Below are 20,390 nucleotides of genomic sequence, written 5' to 3' on the forward strand. Positions count from 1 at the left end.
TAGGTGTATTATCATATCATAATCTCCACTCGGTACCACTCCCTAAACCTCCTGCGTAGATCGAGGTATATGTAACCGAAGAGGTTTCTGGCACAGCCTCAGAACAGACTTTAAGGTAGATCTGACATGTGCAGTATAGGGTTTTACAAGATGAAATAAAAACTTCTATATGCAGTCCTGAAGCAAATTGATGATTGGACATCAGACTGCACGCTTTTTAACCATTGGTACAAATATAGCCTTCACAAAATGCATCAACATCTGAGTATCACTATCTATATAATCCCCATCCCCCACACTTCCCAAATTTGTTCAATTAATCCCCAACATTTTTTTCCTCGAACATACAGTACATATGTTACATTGATTATGGGTGCATTGATGAAAAAATGTAGCCTTTAACCTGTTTCTACCCCCCCCCCCCCCACACTATATGATCATTCAGACACCATTTAATTGATCCCACCCCCTATCTTTGCAAAGTTGCAACTACCTTACCACCCCTTCACATCATTCCAAAAATACATCTGGGGAGAAAGAAAAAAAAAGTTTTTCATCTCTTATTTCTGTCCCTGGAAGGAATATTTAGCCCATTTCAAGATGGAAACTTGCTGGGGTCAAATTGATGCATGACCCCCATCGCTATTCTGTTAGTTTCAATAAACAGACCCTGATCACAAACAGCCACTTCACCCCCCCCCCCCCCCATGGATTACTCTGTTTTCTTGTAACGACAAATCCATTGAACCGGTAGGTAAGCCGTGCTTCCATTCATAATCATAATTTACACCATAAGTCTGCCCCTTCTCCACTCCCTGGTGAATATTTCAGCCAGTCACAGAGGTACTCACATTGCTTGGCAGACCACAAACAATGCCATTTGCATCTACCGGGTCCTATTCAATCCACACCTGGGTGGAGAGGGGCAAGTACGAATTGATGTCTTGCTTTTGCAATTTTGAACTCCAACAGGCGAATCAGAACCACTAGGCTCCAAACCATAATGATGCACTTATAAACATCTTCCATCAACATCTATAGTTCTTGGAGGTTTTTAACAATTGGATATTGTGTCATGGAATATATATTCACTCTGTTATGGACATTGTACATATAGCCCCCCCCCCCCTAAAAAAAGTTAAGGGCATACAATACTGGCATGAAGAGTTAAACTAACGGGAAAATGCTCCTTCAAACACCAGCATGTCCTTATACTCAGAGAAAAACAAAATCTTCCAGATCACACAAGGGTCTGAATACATAGCCTAGATTTGGCTCAAAAGGGATTGGTTTCCTGCCTTTGAAAACACGAAAACAACACAGGGAAGCCGGTAGGAATACCAACGAACCGGCCGGCTTTCAACAACTAAAAACTTGGCAACAGTCGAGTAGGCCTATAATACATGTATGCATGCAGCATATAATCTGGTAGATGTTTTGTAGCAGGCTTTATACACTGACTCCTGTCATCAACATTTTGGTGACTGATTATCCCGGTGATTATCACAGACCTTTTATCAAAATACTTGCAAACGAAACAATCAAAAGAAAGTGAAAACATCAATTTAACTGACCTCGGATAATACAAAAATAATGAATAAGTCCTGCCTTCTAATGTAATCCATTTTGAGGGCAAGGGAACATACATCTCGACCATTTTTTTTTTTGCAATGAAAAAAATACAACTGTAATGCCAAATGAGCTTGTCACCTTGCAATCTCCACTCCCCTGCCCCTCCCCCTCCCCTACCCCAAGGTAAACCACACCACTTGCTCCATCCAAGTTGATGGACCCTCTGGATATGGTGCAGGGCACCGACTTAAATCCGCACAGCTGGAATCTTCCACAGAAATATCCAGTTACCCCCAACCTGCATTCCAAAACTGCTACTTCTACTTCTTAAAGAAATATGGTGAAAAGAATATATAACCTCATAAAATATCATAAAACCTAAATAATATTCCTTTCAAAATAAGCTGTAAGAACACAACCTCAAAATTAGCATGAAGTAAATTGACATACATGACATTGGAATTAATACTTGTAGTAAGCCTAAATCTAGAAACCTAATTTACCTGAAGCAAATATAGGCATGTACCTAGAATTGGAATGTAAAATGGAAGTTATAAAAACCTCTAGAATTTGAGAAAAAACAATTCATTATAAGGAATAAAAGGAATGAAGTAGGCTTATGTACAGTGAAACACTTTCAAATATACAATTCTGTAAACAATCCATTTATTTTAATCATTTATTATTAGACATATATGCATCTAGGCTTACTCAGTAGAATGCACAGTTGTAAAATGATTAAATAATTTATTTTCATTATTGGTAGGAGCATAAGGTTACCATGGTACAAACAAGAAGCTTCATGGTAGAATTTATGAAGAAATGCTTCCAAGATGCAAGATACCATTATGACATCTTTCCATTTCCAGGGCATTTTGCATTTTAGGTCACATTGGAATCAGCCCTCACAATGATTACTGTTATCATTCCTTTGTTGTTGTGTGATTTACCTCAGTTCACAATGCAATAAAGGGCCTTTTCACATGTGTATCTTGAATCATCATTGTAATGATTGCAATCCGTCTTTAGAATCATCGGACCTTTCTCACAGAAAACTTGTACCATTTGAGTGAAACTTAAATGAAATTCACCTCCAGAGTAGAATTTGAATTCATGATTGTGATTAGCATTTGTGACTCTAGTTTGGTTTCACACACGTGCTAAAAATGTGTCATTAGCCTTGTTTTTCACTGGAATCATCATTCAAATTTCAATTTTTTTCCCATGTGAAAGAGCGGAAATTGATCAGTGGGGAAAAACACATACAGCAATGCCTACTGCATATTTAGCTAGCCCTGTGGCAGCATGCAACCATAGTTATTTGTAAAGAATAATACTTGACAATATTGATAAGCTTTCATTGCGTAGCAACACAACTTTCAGTTTTGGATCATCAAGCACCCATTACAAGGTCAGCCTTCAAGCATCAAGCTCTAGTAGAAAGGCCAATTGCTTGCTTCGGTGGTCGACCATCATTGGTCAAGCAGCAATGACCATGGCATGGCCATCAAACAAAGAGATTCGATGAGGTCAACTAGCTGGGAAACTGGACAAGCAAAGATGAGGTCAGTTTAGACCTTGAAGTAAACATGGTGTATGTGGGGTGTAAGATAAAGGTGGTGGTGGGGGGGGGGGGGGGACATACAAACCATAGTGCAATAGGTTAATGGTTTGGTAAGGGAGGGGCGAGAATGTTTCTGACTTTGCATCATTTCAAATGCAGAACATTGAAGAGAGGGGGACACAATTCCCAAAACAGTATATTTCTCATTTTAAATAGATATCTAAGTTTCTTGTCATTGAAATTTCCTTACTATGGTGCATTGGCGGTGATCAGGGGGAGGGGGGGTGGAGGGGGATTTGCAAAGCAGCAAATGGCAGAGGGTGGTCTCGTTGTCCCCCCCCCCCCCATGAACCAAAAATATCACAATATTGCCATGCCTGGTTATAACAAACTTGTCAATACTGACTTGACTACATGATTTATTTATACTATAGGCCTATGATGTAATGTTTACCCATAATGTGGCTTGCAAAACATTCTGTCCCTGATTTGTAATGTGTTTCAATGCCAGAAAATATTTTCTCCCCGATAGTATAACGGGTGTCTCTTTAATGAGTGTGTGGTCAATACTTGCAAGGTCAATGGTTACTTGATGGTCATTTATATGGCAATATTCATAGCTGCAATCTGTTCCTGAAAGCTTGGAGGATAAACATTAATAGTCTTTGCAAAATAGACCCAAATTATTATACAAACACATTGGGTATATTAAATATCAATAAGGAAAGCCCTTACGAGGAACTACTGATGATTTATAGCCTATATATGTTACTGCATGTGATTTTGGCAATCCTCTTACTTTCATGCATATAAACATAGGCCCATACGACAAAACAGAAACTACAATATCATCATATTGAACCGTCAATTAAATTTCATGGTACCTGTATTTATTCCATAATTTTCTTCTATTTTATTTTATCATTTGTTTTGTCCCAAGTTTTCGTAAGTACTTGGTACTATTTGTACTAAAATGTTTTGAAGATAATGTGGTCCCTGGGAAGGGGGATATGTAGTCCCATCTCTTTTTTTTTAAAGGATTTAGTCCATTATTCATATTCATTACAGTATTGTTTGGCTGAATGTAACAACAAAAACCTTGCTGTTGTACTACCAGCTCCCCCCCCCCCTTTCCTTGTCACATAATAATAATAATAATAGGCATTTATATAGCGCCATCTATCTAGAAATATTATATTCCGAGACGCGTTGTTATTATTATTATCACCCCCGCTTTAGCTCGAGCTGCCTTTCAGAGCTCACGCATTCAAGGAATTAATCCTACCGGGATTACCACCTCACCTGGGTTGAGTGCAGCACAATATGGATAAATTTCGCCATGGCTGGGATTCGAACCCATGGCCCTCTCTTTCAAAGTCAGAAGATTAATCCACTGGGCCACAACGCTCCACATGAAACCCAAAAGGGTCTGTAGTGCAAGTCTATATCCCACCGCTCATACCAAGTCATGTGATGTTTTTCACCCAGGTCTCTTCATCATTTTTCTCAGCATTTGTGCAGCTGGCCCAATTCCACCAGAGGTCATCCACTGCTGAACACATAAATTGCCTTGAGCTTGACATACTTGCATTCAGACCTCGCCACCACAATTGTCCGCAAATGATCCGTAATTCAAACATGAACCTCATCACTCGCTGCAATCTCGCCATTGCACTTCCATTCCACAATACATCAGATTATATTTAGCATGATTACTGTAATCATTGCATACTGCAATTCATAAACATGATGTTATGTTCACAACTTTACATCTTCTCATGACAAATAGTCTGAAAATAAAGACTAGGCATCAAGAGCAAGGTCAACATGAATGCTGAGAAGGTTGTGCTCGAGATAAATCGCTGCACCATCTAGCTTAGGTTTTAATAAGCGTTACACCAGCAATTCATAGGTTTGCTGTGATAATTGAATATCTTACATTAATAATTTCCAATGATTTCTTTAGTCTACTATCGACCCAGAAGACACAATATCATCTCCATACATACAAACACATTAATTTGTCCATATCATGCATGATTATGTATGTTTTTCCATTCAATTATATTAAAAAAATGGTCTATTAAAACATGCCTCATAGCCAAAGGCTGAGTAAGAACATGTGTACAATTCACAATAAAACAATGACACTTAAAGTACAAACATGAAGTCATATAAGTGGATTATAATTACTTTAATTTGTTTAATTAAGGCTTTTTGCCCTGATCAATAATCTGATGTTATTCCAATGTTTGCCAAGTATCAAGAGAAGACTGCTCACCTGAAAGATTCCTCTCTCTGTCAACTTTAGGACTACCAAAGAGACTAGTTAACACCATGGCTGCCATCACGTCATCCATCGCTGGCTCAGCCTCATGGGTCTTCTGCGTTTTGGCACTACAAGGGTTAAAAATGAGAATAGAAATCTGTGTCATCAAGGTTTTTTTCTTAAAGTTACATACAAAGTTCTGGACTAGGCATCCATGCATGTGGAGTCACAATTAATGAATTTCACCAATAGGCCAAGGGAAGGGTGGCAATTCTTGTCTTATTGTTTAGCGATTTTTAAAAATATTTTTATAAATGGGGGGGGGGGCTATCTGCCTTACCCCATCAACGTGTATAGTATCATGGTGAACATTAGTTTCCTTTAACTCTTAGCATGCCAGAAAAATTCCATGTTTTATGGGATTCCTGTATTATTTGGTGCATATGTGCAATAGCAGCATGTACATGTAAAGACTTGATTTGTTCGTTCATCATCCCACCGCTGCCACCAGTTGTGGAGAACAAACTAAACCAAATGTTAAAAACCAAAATATGGGATTCATGTATTATTTGGTGCATATGTGCAATAGCAGCATGCAAAGACTTAATTCGTTCGTTCATCATCCCACTGCTGCCACCAGTTGTGGGGAAAAAAAAAAATGTTAAAAACCAAAATAGGGAAAAATTAGACTCAATAACACTCAACGATCAAACAGAACACAACAGGAGCAAATTCTAAAATCATAGTCCAAAGACAGAGGAAAATAAAGAAATAATCTTGTTCTGTGCTGCTCTCGTCAAAAGCGAATCATGAGTTTTTTTATCATGTTGCACATAATCCTTTATTCTAATGGAATCATTATCCAATTCTTAGGTTTACACTCGCCCCCCCCCTCCCATTCTTCCAAGTTCGTTGATAAATCAAATGTGTCTGGTGATTCTTACAATGCCTTCATCACTGAACATTTGAACTTGGGTTTCAGAGATTCCAAAGATAACGAGAAATGTCATCAACAAGCAAATTGGTTGAAATATCTAGCCCATGGATGACTTGTTGGTCCCCCTTCACATCATTCATCTTGTATGTCACTGGGGTGGTGAGGGAACTCTTGACAGACACATCCGGAATTTGGGATACAATGGGAGAGAAATAGAGATGAGGGGAGGGGAGGGGAGGGAAATAGAGATGAGGGGAGGGGAGGGGGTAGACTAAGAGAGGGGGGAATGGAGGGATGGGAAGGGGAGGGGTAAAATGGAAAGAGTAGAAGGGTAAGATGGATTAAGAGAAAGAAGTGATAGGAGCAAGGAAGGGTGAGGGGTGACATAGGAAAGCTTTGGGAGAAGGGGATAGCGGGTAGAGAGAAGGGGGGAGTAGGAAGGGTAGGAATGGTAGGAGTTAGGATGGGGCTGAGGGAGGGGGTAAGACCAACCGATGGAGGGGGCGGGATGGGAACCAGGACTGGAAAAAATACCAATGAAGACGGGGAAGAAACCATGAGAAAGATGAAAAGAGAAGGGATAGGTCTCTTTTAATGATGCCATGGCCAGGTCTTATATCTGCAATGATTGATATAGCAGAACCTTGCCCCGTCCAAGTTCAACCAGCGTGCAGGTTGGTATTGCTAATAACATCCCAATGTCACTTCTGCTCACAATCAGCAGTTCAGCGACCTCGTTGAGGCTGGGTGACAATCCCGTGTGATCAAGGAGACTAGAGTGATATCTCCTTGGTGTGATTAAGCCGTATCATGGCTGCCCATCAAAATAGCAGGGGTAGGCTTATAAATACATTTCTTGGGGCTAATATGACACAATCATTCCTCACAATTTGACAATTTGTTTAATCATATGAAGACATTAAAAAAATCATTTCAAAGATAGCACCTCAACTTTAGTGTGGCATGTGAATAAAAAAAAAACATGACTTGAGACTGAGGTTATTAGTTTTCTTGTAATATTATTGACACAGAGATAGATGTAAATGCATTTCAGAATGTTTACAAATTTACCAAAACAAAAGACGTTTCATTTATCCATATAGTGAATGCTATAATAAATAAGGCAAGAAGATAATGAAATATATATAATATAACATAATTTATTAATAATATAATTCATATCGAAATGACTTTGGAAATTCAGTGATTAACATTTCATCAACAATCAAAATAGCAACATTCTCAAATAACCTACATATTGGGCACTACTGAATTTAGTGGGGACAATAAGTGCTCATAATCACTGCCAGCTCTAGAATGTTCTATACACTTGAACTTCTACTTCACCAAATACTAAATTATGATATCAACCCATATTTACCAAGTTCCAGTCAAACAATCATGACCACCAATAAAAGTGTGCAATAAGGGGTTTACCAACTTGGCATGATTCCAATAAATTTTGCTGCAAAATAAAGATCTTGTATATACCGGTATTTCTCTCTTCCGTTCCGATACAGGGTGTCGGGTTTTCAGAAGGAAAAAAAGCACAATAGCTCGCACATAATTATGACGTATTTTGCTTCCTTTCTTTGGGAGTTACCGATCTCTCCTCCGATGTTTATCAACAATACACGCCGGTAAACACGATAAGAACAAAACTCGGCGGATTATGAATGCGACCTTGTTCACATATTGAGATCTGAACAGGTCATTTTGATGTTTTCGTGGGCAAGGCCGCCTTTTAAAAGGGTGCACTTTTATGAAATGGGGGAGGGGTGGGAGGAGGAGGCACAGCCCGAGGCTTAGTATGATATACAAGGCCACGGCCTTGTAATTCAACCCATGGGATAGGAGGAACCACTTACAATAAAAGAAAACGCGAAAAGCCAAAAGACATTCCCCTCAGTTTTCTTCAAAGTGTAAACTAAAGGGGGCACTTCACTATCTAAACCCCACCCGCTCCCTTTCAAACATTTTGTTTTTCAAGTTTTGTACACCGCTTCTCTCCACGTTCAGAGCGCTCCGACGGTTCAACCTACCAATGTTCAAAGAAAATGGCCGCCTACGCAAATGCGATCTTTAGCTGCCGAAGAGCTGGTCTTTACTCTTTACCTTCAAAGTTACTTATTATTTACATTTGACGCTGACGTCAGATCATTGAGGAGGCTGAGATGGATAACAAGAGCAAACAATGGTCTGTTCAGGTTTTGTTGAGAGATGGACAAGGTTACGAATATCTAGATCACCAACGCTTCAAATATTTATGTTTATTGGAAAAGTCAGATCATATCATGGTCAAATAACTTCTCTTGAGATACACTGAGTGAGTAGTTTAAGTCCATGAACTTCAACCAATATTTCATAAAAATATAGAACAGAAATGATAGAAGTATACTAAAGAAAACCATCGGCACTATCTCCTATCTTATGATTACAATGCCATTTCATTTACCTTTCCAACTTACGAGGTCAAACAAACCGATTTTCGATTCTGGATTGGCCTTGAAGCCTGTTTGAAAAAAGGATTTATAATCCTAGTAAGAACGCCACGCGTACCGGCTTATTAGTCTGCAAAATTAGTCCTTTATCTGACTGTTAGTTAACCAATGCAAACATGATTGAATGGGGGTAATAACATAATGAAATACAACTACCGATTGAAAAATTAATTATAGCATACGCTAACGAATTTGAAATTCGAACTTTTTTTTTTTTACATTGGTGAAATTACAAGCTCGAAATAACCTAGGGTGGGTTCTCTGTGTAGTATGTGGTATCACAATATAGTAACTCATTTTAATGAGTACGAATGACTATTGGAAAATGGAGCTTACATAACTATTTATGACATTATACAGACATACCAGGCAGTGCCAACGTCCCCCACATTTACACGTCAACGTTACATTTTTATTTACTGAAAATAAAGTGTGATGTTCCAGACTAGAAGTTTAAATCCCCGGCACCCTTGATGTTTGAAAGAGACGTGTGCAAAGTTGATAGCTCTCCATCCAACTCCAGCGAATTCATTACACTCTATCGTTTTACTGATTAAAGTGTCCACCAGGCAATTAACAATAATGATATCAATCGGCAATCCAGGGACTGAAAATGGCAGCGGCACGAAGAATGCCATCAATAAGAATTAATGAGTTGATGTGAATGTGAAAATGATGCATTGGATTGTTTTTATATGGATTCGATGGGATGGTGGCGAGGGGGGGGGGGGGCAGAGATGCACACGAGAGCGCATCAGTTGTTTCTCCAAATTGCCGAATAAACACACGTATGAATTTAGATGTATACTATATAGGCCTAGATTGTGAGAGTGAGACCCTTTAGCCCTATATTGGAAAAGGGAGTTAGGGGTATAAAAAAAAAATGATCATGATGAAGTGATGGAAGAACAAAATAAATCTTACCTTCTTGGGCTTGGATTTGGAACTTCAATGGTGGTTGATACGGGTCGCTTCTTTGGTTCTGGGCAAATTTCACCGAGCCTGTCGTGCCTGTTAGAGTCTGTGAGGTTATGATGATGATGGTGGTGGTGATGGTCAGTGAGTTTAACGCTCTTGCGACTTTCCAACAGCCGGACATCGTCGAGTTTCCTCTTGAAATTCGTCTCGGAGGCATCGGCACTTTTGAGCAAAACCTCGTTCGTCTGCTTCCGATGCTTCTGAACGATGGCTTTTACTTCACGGCCGTCAAGGATGGTGTACACGGGTTGGTTGAATTTGAGATGAGTATGAGAAACTGGTAAGAATCCCGGGCCAACCATCATGTCCGCTAGGCACTCACTCGCGACACCGTCTTCCCGAACGACCTCGTACACGAATTCGCCGTTCGGTGTTCGGGCCCTGATGCCTCGTATCAACACGGGGTAAAAGATTCCATCCGAATACATGGCGCTGGCAAGTGTACCGATAATGGATCGCTTCGGTGTTCGCTTCGGATTTGAGAGCATGATTACATCAGCAAACTCCTTCTGAAGGAATAAATCTCACAAAATAATCTTCCAGTTCTAGCTCATCAGAAAAATGTAATAACTATCGGCAAAAGTCTAACGCACGGCGAACACGTACACAACATAAGTGAATTGTTTTGAAGCGAACATGCGGAGATTGTTTTGATCTCGAGCGGTGAAAGAGATGGGCGTGACTCTAACCGGTTTAGTGAATCGGCAGCCGCTCCACTAACGAGCGCTGATTGGCTAAAGATGACGCACCCCTCCTGTGATTGGCGAGTGGCTTGAGTGACGTGTATGTATTAGCTCATGTGAAGCCGGGGTATTTTGTTTACAATCGGAGCCCGGCTTATTCGCCCTCTCTTCAGCATCTTTTTATCGTTACAAATGCCAATCCTCGATGGAAAATGGTGGTAGCCATATTGGAAAGCACGTGGTCCTGAAATTTTGTGCAGTCGATATTGGGCTGGGTTTGGGGTTGCTGCAGCGTTTGCTATGCCAATGAATTATTGAATATGATTTGTTTGTTAATACTTTGATAAGCTTTTCAGTCCATCTCTGTAGTAGTTGTTGGCAATATCATCAGTGGAAACTCAGCTCCATTGCTTTATGAAAAGAAATAGATTTCAATATGCCTTCAGAAAATTACTACTCAAAGGACCCCCAACACCTCAGCACATGCACATACCCACCCTCAAAATAAACTTTGTTTCACCATGGACCTGTAATAGGTCCATGGTTTCACCAAGATGACACTCCCCCCCCCCCCCCCCCCTCTTACCATTTCTTGAAAATTTTAAAAATATGTACTTTTGTTTCTCCTTGATCATGACATGACAACATATTTATTAAGAACATGAAGCATAATCTGATTTTCTTCTCTTGGACATTTAGGCCTAGTTCTTCTACGTGTCTTTTTCCTCTTGTAATTACATTAATAGGAAATTCATAAATTGTATTTCTAAACGTGGATTTTGTTTTTCCACTCCTGATTTTGCGAATAAAAATATGACCTGCCACACGTACGCCAAATCGAGGTCCCTCTCCAGCTCTTGCGTTGAGGTGCAAGTATTGAACGTGCTCCCTCTGGTAGCCGGTGGAAACGCCGGGTCAATGTAAAGCGCCCTCAAAAAATAAAGAGACGAATGCTGGGCGACGCGAATGCTAAAATCAGAGGGAGTATAAACGGTAATTGTAACTCCTCAAACAGAAAGAAGAAAAACCCCTCTGTAGTGAGTGCGGTTTGTTTATGTCGAAACTTGGGGTCGAGCCAAAAAGCAAATGACCGATGCCTTTCCCTAGTCTAAATATCAGACGCATATGAGCTGTAATTACAAAATACCAATAAAAAATTTAATAAAGCATCAAATGGACTTTTAAAACTAGCTGAAAATAATAATTTTCAAAAAAAAATTATGAAGGTAGAGATTAGTTCCGTTATATGACAATTTCAAAGATACAAGTTATTTTCATTTGGAGAAAACCATGTATGATTATGAAAGACTATTCAGTGAGCGCAGTGAGCTCTGCTACCTATTTGATGTGTTATGATGGCCGTAAATCAACTGAGGGGCCCCGCAGAATGAACAAGGTATCTAAAAAAATATTACATAATCTTTTCTCTGAACTGATTTTATACAAAGCAATCGAATAGATTAACATGCCGTATTTAGATTATTTCTGTCTTTTCAATAGCAAATTCATTGGATGGAAAGAAGATACTCCTTGCAGTCTGCAGATACATAAGATTCATCTCACCATGGAGTTTCTTTCTACCTCCATGATCTCACACAGTGCTTGAGAAGGACTCTTCACAAATATATGTAATACACTTTTGTTGTCATTAATTATATAATTATTGTCACAAAGTAGGCACTGTAAACCAAATCCTCCACTTTCAATTTCAATTACCCCCCCCCCAAAAAAAAAAAAATCTCCACGTCAGCTCTGTTGCTTCGCTCACTTATTGCATGGTATTCTTGCCCCTCCCCCCCCCCAAAAAAAAAAAGATCTACAACAACAAATGGCTTATATAGCGGCCCAATCACCACCAACACGGTTCTCCATTACAAACACGTTTGCAGATTCGATAAAGATTAAAGGTCAAGTCCACCCCAGAAAAAATGTTAATTTGAATAAATAGAGAAAAATCTAACAAGCACAACACTGAAAACTTCATCAAAATCCGATGTAAAATAAGAAAGTTATGACATTTTAAAGTTTTGCATATTTTTCTCAAACAGTTATATGCACAACTCAGTGATATGCAAATGCGAGAGTATATGATGTCCAACACTCACTATTTCTTTTGTTTTTTATTGTATGAATTATATAATATTTCAATTTATACAGAATTGACAGTAATGTAAAACTTGACTGAACTACATAATGTTAAACAATGTTAATTCCACAAGTTCAGGGAGGAATAAAGCTCGATTTCAAATGACATGGGTGAGAAAATCAGAATATTTCATATTTCAGATAATGAAATACAAAAGAAATAGTGAGTGCATGATGTCATCAGTCCCCTCATTTGCATACTGGCCTGGATGTGCATATAACTTTTTTGTGAAATTAAGCAAAACTTTAAAATGTCATAACTTTCTTATTTTACATTCGATTTTCATGAAATTTTCAGTGTTATGATTGTTGGATTTTTATCTTTTTATTCAAATCAACTTTTTGTCGGGGTGGACTTGTCCTTTAACAGAATTATAATCATGTTTGATCCCTAATTGATTTTACCAAATGTATACTTCATGTGGGAGATCATAAACGGTGTTTCATTCTTGAAAGTCATGTAAAGGCTGTAAAAATAATTGGATTTAATTCTTAAAGATGAAAAAATAAATGAACACCGCATACATACACTGAACAAAACACGGCGCGTGCATATTTTGGCCATTTTCAAACTTGATATATAATAATGATAATTACCTTAATTAATGAAAGCGACATTATAAAATATAAAATGCGGCAAGTGACAAAATAGTCGAAAATGATCATTCTAACCAAATAACAAGAAATAGGAGTATAGGCCTACTGAGGGCCTCGATTCTATGAGCTGATCTTTACTTTGATATATCATATAACATTCCGTGCTGGACATTTTTCTGTATCATAAATTCCTTTTTATCACAAATTTTGATAAATCAACCAGCATGTTCTGGATAATCTGATATTCGTAAGATTTACGTGGCTTTGTATAAAGGCAGCTATCAATCTTCAAATTTTAAACACTCGCGTTTAATATGACGTCATAATGGAAGTGATGGAGCAGTGTTTACCTTTCATGTTGTACAGTTTTCTCACACCATGCCAGTCACGCCCACTATTGTCGAGGGGAATCCCCAAATGTCATTACCGATGTTGCTGCTGACTGATGCATGAATGGAAAAGTTTATGATGTTATTTGACATCCCGTGAAGCCTTACTGAACCAAAATAGCAGAGGAACGGAAATCTGTTTATTTTTTATATTCGCTTGAGGAAAAATAGTGTTTGTACTTGGCCTATTCAAGAGAAATTATTATTTTTAAATCAATAATTCAATATTGCACGCATCCCCGTATTTCATTAGTGCTGTTAACATACTCATTGTTTTGCGTTTTATTGTTAAAACGGAAATGCCAAAGGCGAAGTGGAATGTTTAGCTCAATAAGCAATTAGTTTTTCGTAATGGAAACTTCCACATAATCTTTTTTGTCTAAATAATATAGGTATAAATGAAATCACGTGGCATTTCGGCCGGGGGGGGGGGGGTTGTTTGCTTTATTTTTCTTTTGCATTCATAAAATAATGTTCCCATGTGGAGTCCAGTTAAGGTAATTTAAAGGAGGGCATAAAAGTGACTTGATTTGTTTATTATGATTTATCAAAGAAATGCAAGCTAATTGTAGTTAAACAATAAATTCATCTTTTTTCACATGCTATATTTCTTTATTTGTTCCGTTTCCTTCTCCCCCATCTTTTTTTTTATCTCTTGAAAGTCGCCCATTGGCTTCCCTTCGGACTCCCACCCCCCCCCCCCCCCCCCCCACCCCTTCCATCCCATGCAGTAGCCCTTCACCGGATACAGCGAAACATAGTAGGGAAACATTATAGTCTTCAGATTTCAGATTTCTATTTTAAAAAAAAATTGAACAGGTGGTATTATAACACCGTTTTTAAAAGACATTGTAGCACATTTTTTTTAATGCATGCATGGACCCTACAAAATGCCTATTTCCCCCCAAAAAATAGGGGAAATAAATAACTTTGCAGTGATAACATATTCACAACATCTTCTTGTTTTTCCATGAAATTTCGCTCTACTTCCATTCCTTTGTTTCCTATTTTCTTCTTTCACTTCTTTTTTAAACGAATCCAATCGATTTCAACGTTGAATTCCTTCGTTGATATTCATGATCCTGACATACACATACATGCAGACAATGGATTATTTCTGGAATCGGGGATTTTGAAGGAAAGCAAAAGGCATTATGTCGCAATCGCAAAGGCAAACTGCATCGAGTTGAGCAACGTAAGATACATCGGTATGTAACTTTCAATTTAAGAAAAACAATGAGAGAGAGAGAGAGATGAGAAAAGAAGAGATAACAATGACATTGTCAAAGATAATGATTTCACATAGTTGTTTATATGAGTTCCGTTTAAAGTGATTGGTTAACATTGGTTTGACTTTTAAAAAATCTGAGCTAGAAGGTCACACTTGTCACCTGTGTCTGTGATATGTTACAAAAATGAAGCCCAGACAAAATTGCGTTCGAAAATAATTATTTAGTGCTTCAAAAATTGAAATATAAAGTGACCGAAAACACCATCTTAATTTCATCCCATACACTTATGTGTACTATTTAGGCGTCTATAAGACGCCTATTTACAAAATCGGGGTTTGCCTTGTAGTTTTAGCTTTTCATTCTCAATAATGGTTGTTTTCAGGGTTTATTAGTTCTAATACATGCACTTGTACACATGTTTCATCTTGGTTTGATAATTTTTTTAATCGGCTGCTCACAAAGTTACACAATACCTTTAAAGTTTACCAAACTCCGTTGTTGATTTGCTTCTTTCATTTTTTTTTTAGTTAATCGTTAGTGCTTGTTCGCCTTTGGCGCATGGTGGATTTGAGTATGTATGCTCGACTGACAAAAATTACAACCCAACTAAATATTGATAATATTATTATACCCGTGCTTTTTAATAATATTGAAGTATGTGGATGATTTGATATTATATATTGCGTGCATTCTAGTCGTGATACTGGTACGGATAATAATGATCGTGTTTACACTAACCTTGATCGGCTTTTGGTTCAGAACCAAAAACCGATGCAGAATCGGCTTTTGGTTTATCTTGCACTGCGTTTACACGCTGTAACAGCTCGCGGTTCAGAACCGAGAGCCGATGCAGAAGCCGATTAAGTGTAAACACGGTATATATGTAAGTCCTACTTCTTTTGTTGGACAAAAGACATGTTAAAAACAGTTATACGCAATGAATCCCCATCTTTTCTTAAATGTTCCGAATTACGCAACCAGTTTCATTTGCAGTTAGCCTACTTTCTCGTGTTTTTTAACAATGGGGTGTTTATCAAAAACCTTTAATCTTGTAATAGACTTGTATACATTCCATCAAATAGGTTAATGTATGCAATCTGAATGAATGCCTGTATCTTGTCCGTATTCATTGGTCCATTGATAACTTGCCGTAAACATGGTAAAGATGATTGTCCTATATAGGCCTATTCGATTTGAATTGAAAAGGGCTCAGGCAGATGCTAATTCCTGTAACTTTATGAAAAAAACTACTGGGCCTATTTGCAATTATAAAATTCCACTATACATTCAAAGTATTCTTGCCAAGAAATTGCTCAGTCGCTTAAAAATACAAATTCTATAAGGGAACACAACACTTAAAGTATTCGTGTCAAGAATTTGGTCAAAATATGGTGAAGGGCATGTTATTAAAGGGCAAATTAAAACTGTTCTTTTTGGAGGAAAAAGAAAAATCAGACAAATCGATAGCAGGGCCCTGCATGGGGGTTTTTGTACAGGTGGTTGGCGTAAGAAAAAAAAAGACAAGCAAAAAGCAAGGGGGGGGGGGTTATTGCTCTCAAATCTCCGTCATTTCGGAGCAATACACCTTTTTTTTTGCCTATAACATACGCCGCACCTCCTGAAAAATCTTGGGGGTGTTTAGCCCCCGCTTCTCAGGGCCATTGTCGATAGGTGAAAATTTGAAGGAAAAAAACATCGGACAAATAATAAGAGTCATAATGAATGAAAATAATGATTTTTTAAAAGTGGTAAAAATTGGTAATCACTATACATACGGAGACATAAAATTGAAACATGGAATATCACGTAACTGCACCCCACTGGCGTAGTGAGCAAAATTTTGAGGGGGCTTGATATCTCGTATAATGTAAAATTAATGAAATTCGCTAGCTCGCAATTTCGAAATTTTATTACAAAAATCCAAGTTTGTGATAGATTTTGACATAATATTCATAAAACGATATCATATTTAATCCTTATTCCTTTCCTTTTCTCTTTTTTTTTCTTGGTCATGTAAAATTGGGGGGGGGGCGCCCAAGCCCCCCCCCCCCCCCCCATCTGTACGCCAGCGCTGTACCCATAGAAAGAAATATTCATTAATTAAATCACTTGGTAAACATGCCTATTGGTGAAGTATAGGCTAATATATAATATATATTCGTGTCAAGAATTTGCTCTATTATCATTATTGTAAAAACAAATGCAAATTCAAAGGGAGACTGAAAAGTATTCGTGCATGTATAGCAGTTGGTCAATTATTGTGTAGAGGTCAGAATAAGAGAAAAGTTCACACTGACAGTAAATTAGTTACATAACAATCTCACAAATATCAACAATTTGGTGCTTCGTAATTGACTATGATAATGAATAACAAATGATAATTACACAAGGGGTGCCGAATGAGAATCTCAAACAGTGCTTTAATTTTTGCGCATTGCCCTGCTTCGAGTGAAGCGAACCGAGAGACTCAAAATTGTTAATTTTACATTTTGTAATAAGCCGGGGACATGGGGGATCGGCCAGATATCAAAGGATATTAAAACTTGGCTTGTTGAATATCATGATAATGGCACAATAAAAAACCTTTAAGTATATTCCCGCCCTAATATACTTTTTTATGGGGGGTGGTAATTTGCTGTGTTCTCGTTTTATTGAACAAAGAAAAACAACCGGGTGTACATTCTTCTCCTTTAAATATCCCTTTTTGTCCTCTTTAAATTACAATCTTAGTGAGGACAGTGCCTTTAAAATAGAAAATCACATTTAAAGGGATGGGCCATTATTTCAATGGAGCATGTTACTACATGTTTTTAACCACTATAAATTTGTAAACACCCGTGTCACAGTGAGTGAGCAATATAGGCCTATAACAATGTGGATTATTCATGAATGGGTAGATGGAGGTTGAACAAAAAAAGAAACAAACTAAAAGAATTATAAACAAAGCGGTTGACTACTTTTGATAAAAGAATAAATAGGCTGTATATATTATCGTTCATGCCAGTGGCGTAATTAGCCAAAAATTTTGAGAGGGCCAGTTAGACCTATGGCGTATTGCGTAAAGTTTATAAAAAGTTGCGATTGAGCGAAGCTAAACAATATTATGATAGATTTTCACATAATATTCAGAAAATAATATCATAAGTCACCCTTCTCTAATTCCTTTTCTCTTTTTTTTCTTGGTCGTGAAAAGTCTAGGGGGCAAGGACCCCCCCCCCCCCCCCAGTTCCCCTTCTGTATGCCAGTGGCTCATGCCTTTATGTTAATCCTAAAGTATTAGGATTTCATATAAAAAACAAGCTCTCAACTCCGACCCCAACGGAGGAGGAGGGGCAAGGGGGAAAACCACCGGACCCCTATCATGGTTTTCAAGTGAAGTAAAAAGAGAAAGAGAGCAATAAGAAAGAAAGGGGTGAAAAGGGGAAAATAGAATAAGGGTATGATCAGTGGCGGATCCAGGGGAGGGGGGCATTTCCAGTCCGCCCCCCCCCCCTTTAAGAGTCACAGTCAATATTTTTAATTCAAATATGTCGTTCATACACAAGTGTGCCCTCCCGTTTGAGAGTCACAGCAATCATTCTTAGTGGAAATAGTCGTGCATACACAAGTGAGGACCTTTTTTTTTTTTTTTGCTTGTCAAATTTTATATGGGATAAAATGGCCTTAATTTTTTTAATGGCAATATTTTTTTTATACAATTTTGCGCGATACAAAACGACCTTCATTTTTTAATGACAACCGTTCCCTTTATTTATTTTTTTGCTTGTCAAATTTTAAGCGGGACAAAACGACCTCAATTTTTTTAATGACAACCTCTTTTTTAGTGACTATTTTTTTTCCCCTTTTTTTTTTGCTTGTCAAATTTTCCTATATGGAAAATGTGCCCCCCCCCTTTGGAAAATCTTGTATCCGCCCCTGTATTATAGGATCTTCTTGAACCCCCTCCCATCAAATACCCTGGAGCCGCCCCTGTATGACCGACGTTGACCATCACCTTGAAAAGCGGACAGTTACCCGGTTCCGGCCTTCTTTTTCTAAAATCATAATTCCCCCCCCCCCCCCCTTAGTAGAAAATTCTGGAATATCGATTCGAAGAAGACAAGAATTATGATTGTTTATAGAGAAATATGAAATCACCCTAAATTTGGGAAGGGTTGTGGATGAACATTATACACTAGAATAAATTCAAACGGAGAATTTAGTGCAAAATTTGGAGTGAAATTTTCATTTTACTCTTTATTATCTCTCAATCTCGATCATCAATCGAATTCGTCGGTTTAAGCATTTAACTATCAAACACTAAAAAAAAGTATGGGAATCAAACTTTTTACTCAAAATAGACTTTGTAGACTGCATATTTTATAATTCATTTTAAGGAAATGACACATTGATTTGATATGTTTAGATTTTTTTTCAGTATGGAGAGTGTGGGTGGGGCATGGACTAAATAAGAGATGGGGTAAGATTGAGGGCGGCGGCGGGGGGGGGAGGTAATATTCGAGACAAAGCAGCACAGGATAAGGAAGAGAAATCTTGAATTTTCTCGACAGATTCATCCTCATTGTGCAGAGTGAAGTTATGAAGAAACAAAACTCTCGATGGTTTAATTTCTCAATTTCCATGTCTGAGTTTCATGAAGCCTGGATATGACCACGGACAACTATTCAATGTTAATGAACCCAAATTTAAGACCTTCAATTCCATGACCGTGTTTCAACAAGTGAGTCAGCCGGGCGCATCACAACGCCCTGCGAGTACGTGTGAGTCATTCCATTCCAAAATAGAAAATGACGTAATATCGAGGATGCCCCTATCCCAGACAAGGTAGAAAATAATTATTTAGAAAATCCTCAATCATTGATTGGGACAATGAATGATGACGTCATCATTAGTGATGGATTTACATCAATAATGAAAAAATATAAAACCTATTTTTATTGAATCATTAAAAAAATGATTTATCTTATGTAAGCCACACCACTTGTATCATTTCTTCAATCGTGTTTCACATTATGAATAATTTACTTAAAAATTAATGAATGATAACATAAATTTAATCCCAAATTTGTTTTAGACAATATTGAGTTTTGGTAAGAATCTTAATTTTAAAGGTTTGCATTTATTTTCCAGATGATTATAATGGAACGGCTCGGAGGATGCGATCCAAAGTATGATATTTTTAGTAGAAATTTCGAATAAAAGTATTACATTTTTTTTAATCTGCGAAATAAACATAGGCAAAACCGGGGTGATTTCATCGTGAACACGATCAAAGCATCACTACTGTTTCGTGTTTTTTTTTTGCACATTTTATTTTTCTCCCTCTTCACCTCACAAATAAAGTTCAAAGATACATTTTCTTCAGCTTTCCTTTTAATCTGTGTGAGAAGACACAAGCCTCCCCTCCCCCACCCCCGGGATCATAAGATTTGGTTCGGAAGGGGTTTGCAGCTGAAACCTTCAAACCTATACCTATTTTAAGGGCATTTTGAAGGTCCAAGGCCCCCTAGCCGCCCCATATAA

The 20,390-nt window shown here is 37.9% G+C and overlaps 1 protein-coding gene across 1 annotated transcript in view; it reads right to left on the reverse strand.

Annotated features, from left to right (window-relative positions):
* The window catches only part of LOC129261529 (zinc finger protein 704-like), a 34,335-nt gene extending 23,882 nt beyond the window's left edge, over positions 1-10,453 (reverse strand). Inside the window, exons 1-2 of the mRNA XM_064101109.1 lie at positions 9,768-10,453; positions 5,418-5,533 (exon numbers count right to left, since the gene is read on the reverse strand). Coding sequence (XP_063957179.1) covers positions 5,418-5,533; positions 9,768-10,309 — 658 coding nt within the window. The 5' untranslated portion in view covers positions 10,310-10,453. The remainder of the gene's footprint in view (positions 1-5,417; positions 5,534-9,767) is intronic.
* Positions 10,454-20,390: the final 9,937 nt, after the last annotated feature.

The sequence above is a fragment of the Lytechinus pictus genome, chromosome 1, assembly GCF_037042905.1.
Source record: "Lytechinus pictus isolate F3 Inbred chromosome 1, Lp3.0, whole genome shotgun sequence".
NCBI lineage: Eukaryota > Metazoa > Echinodermata > Echinoidea > Temnopleuroida > Toxopneustidae > Lytechinus > Lytechinus pictus.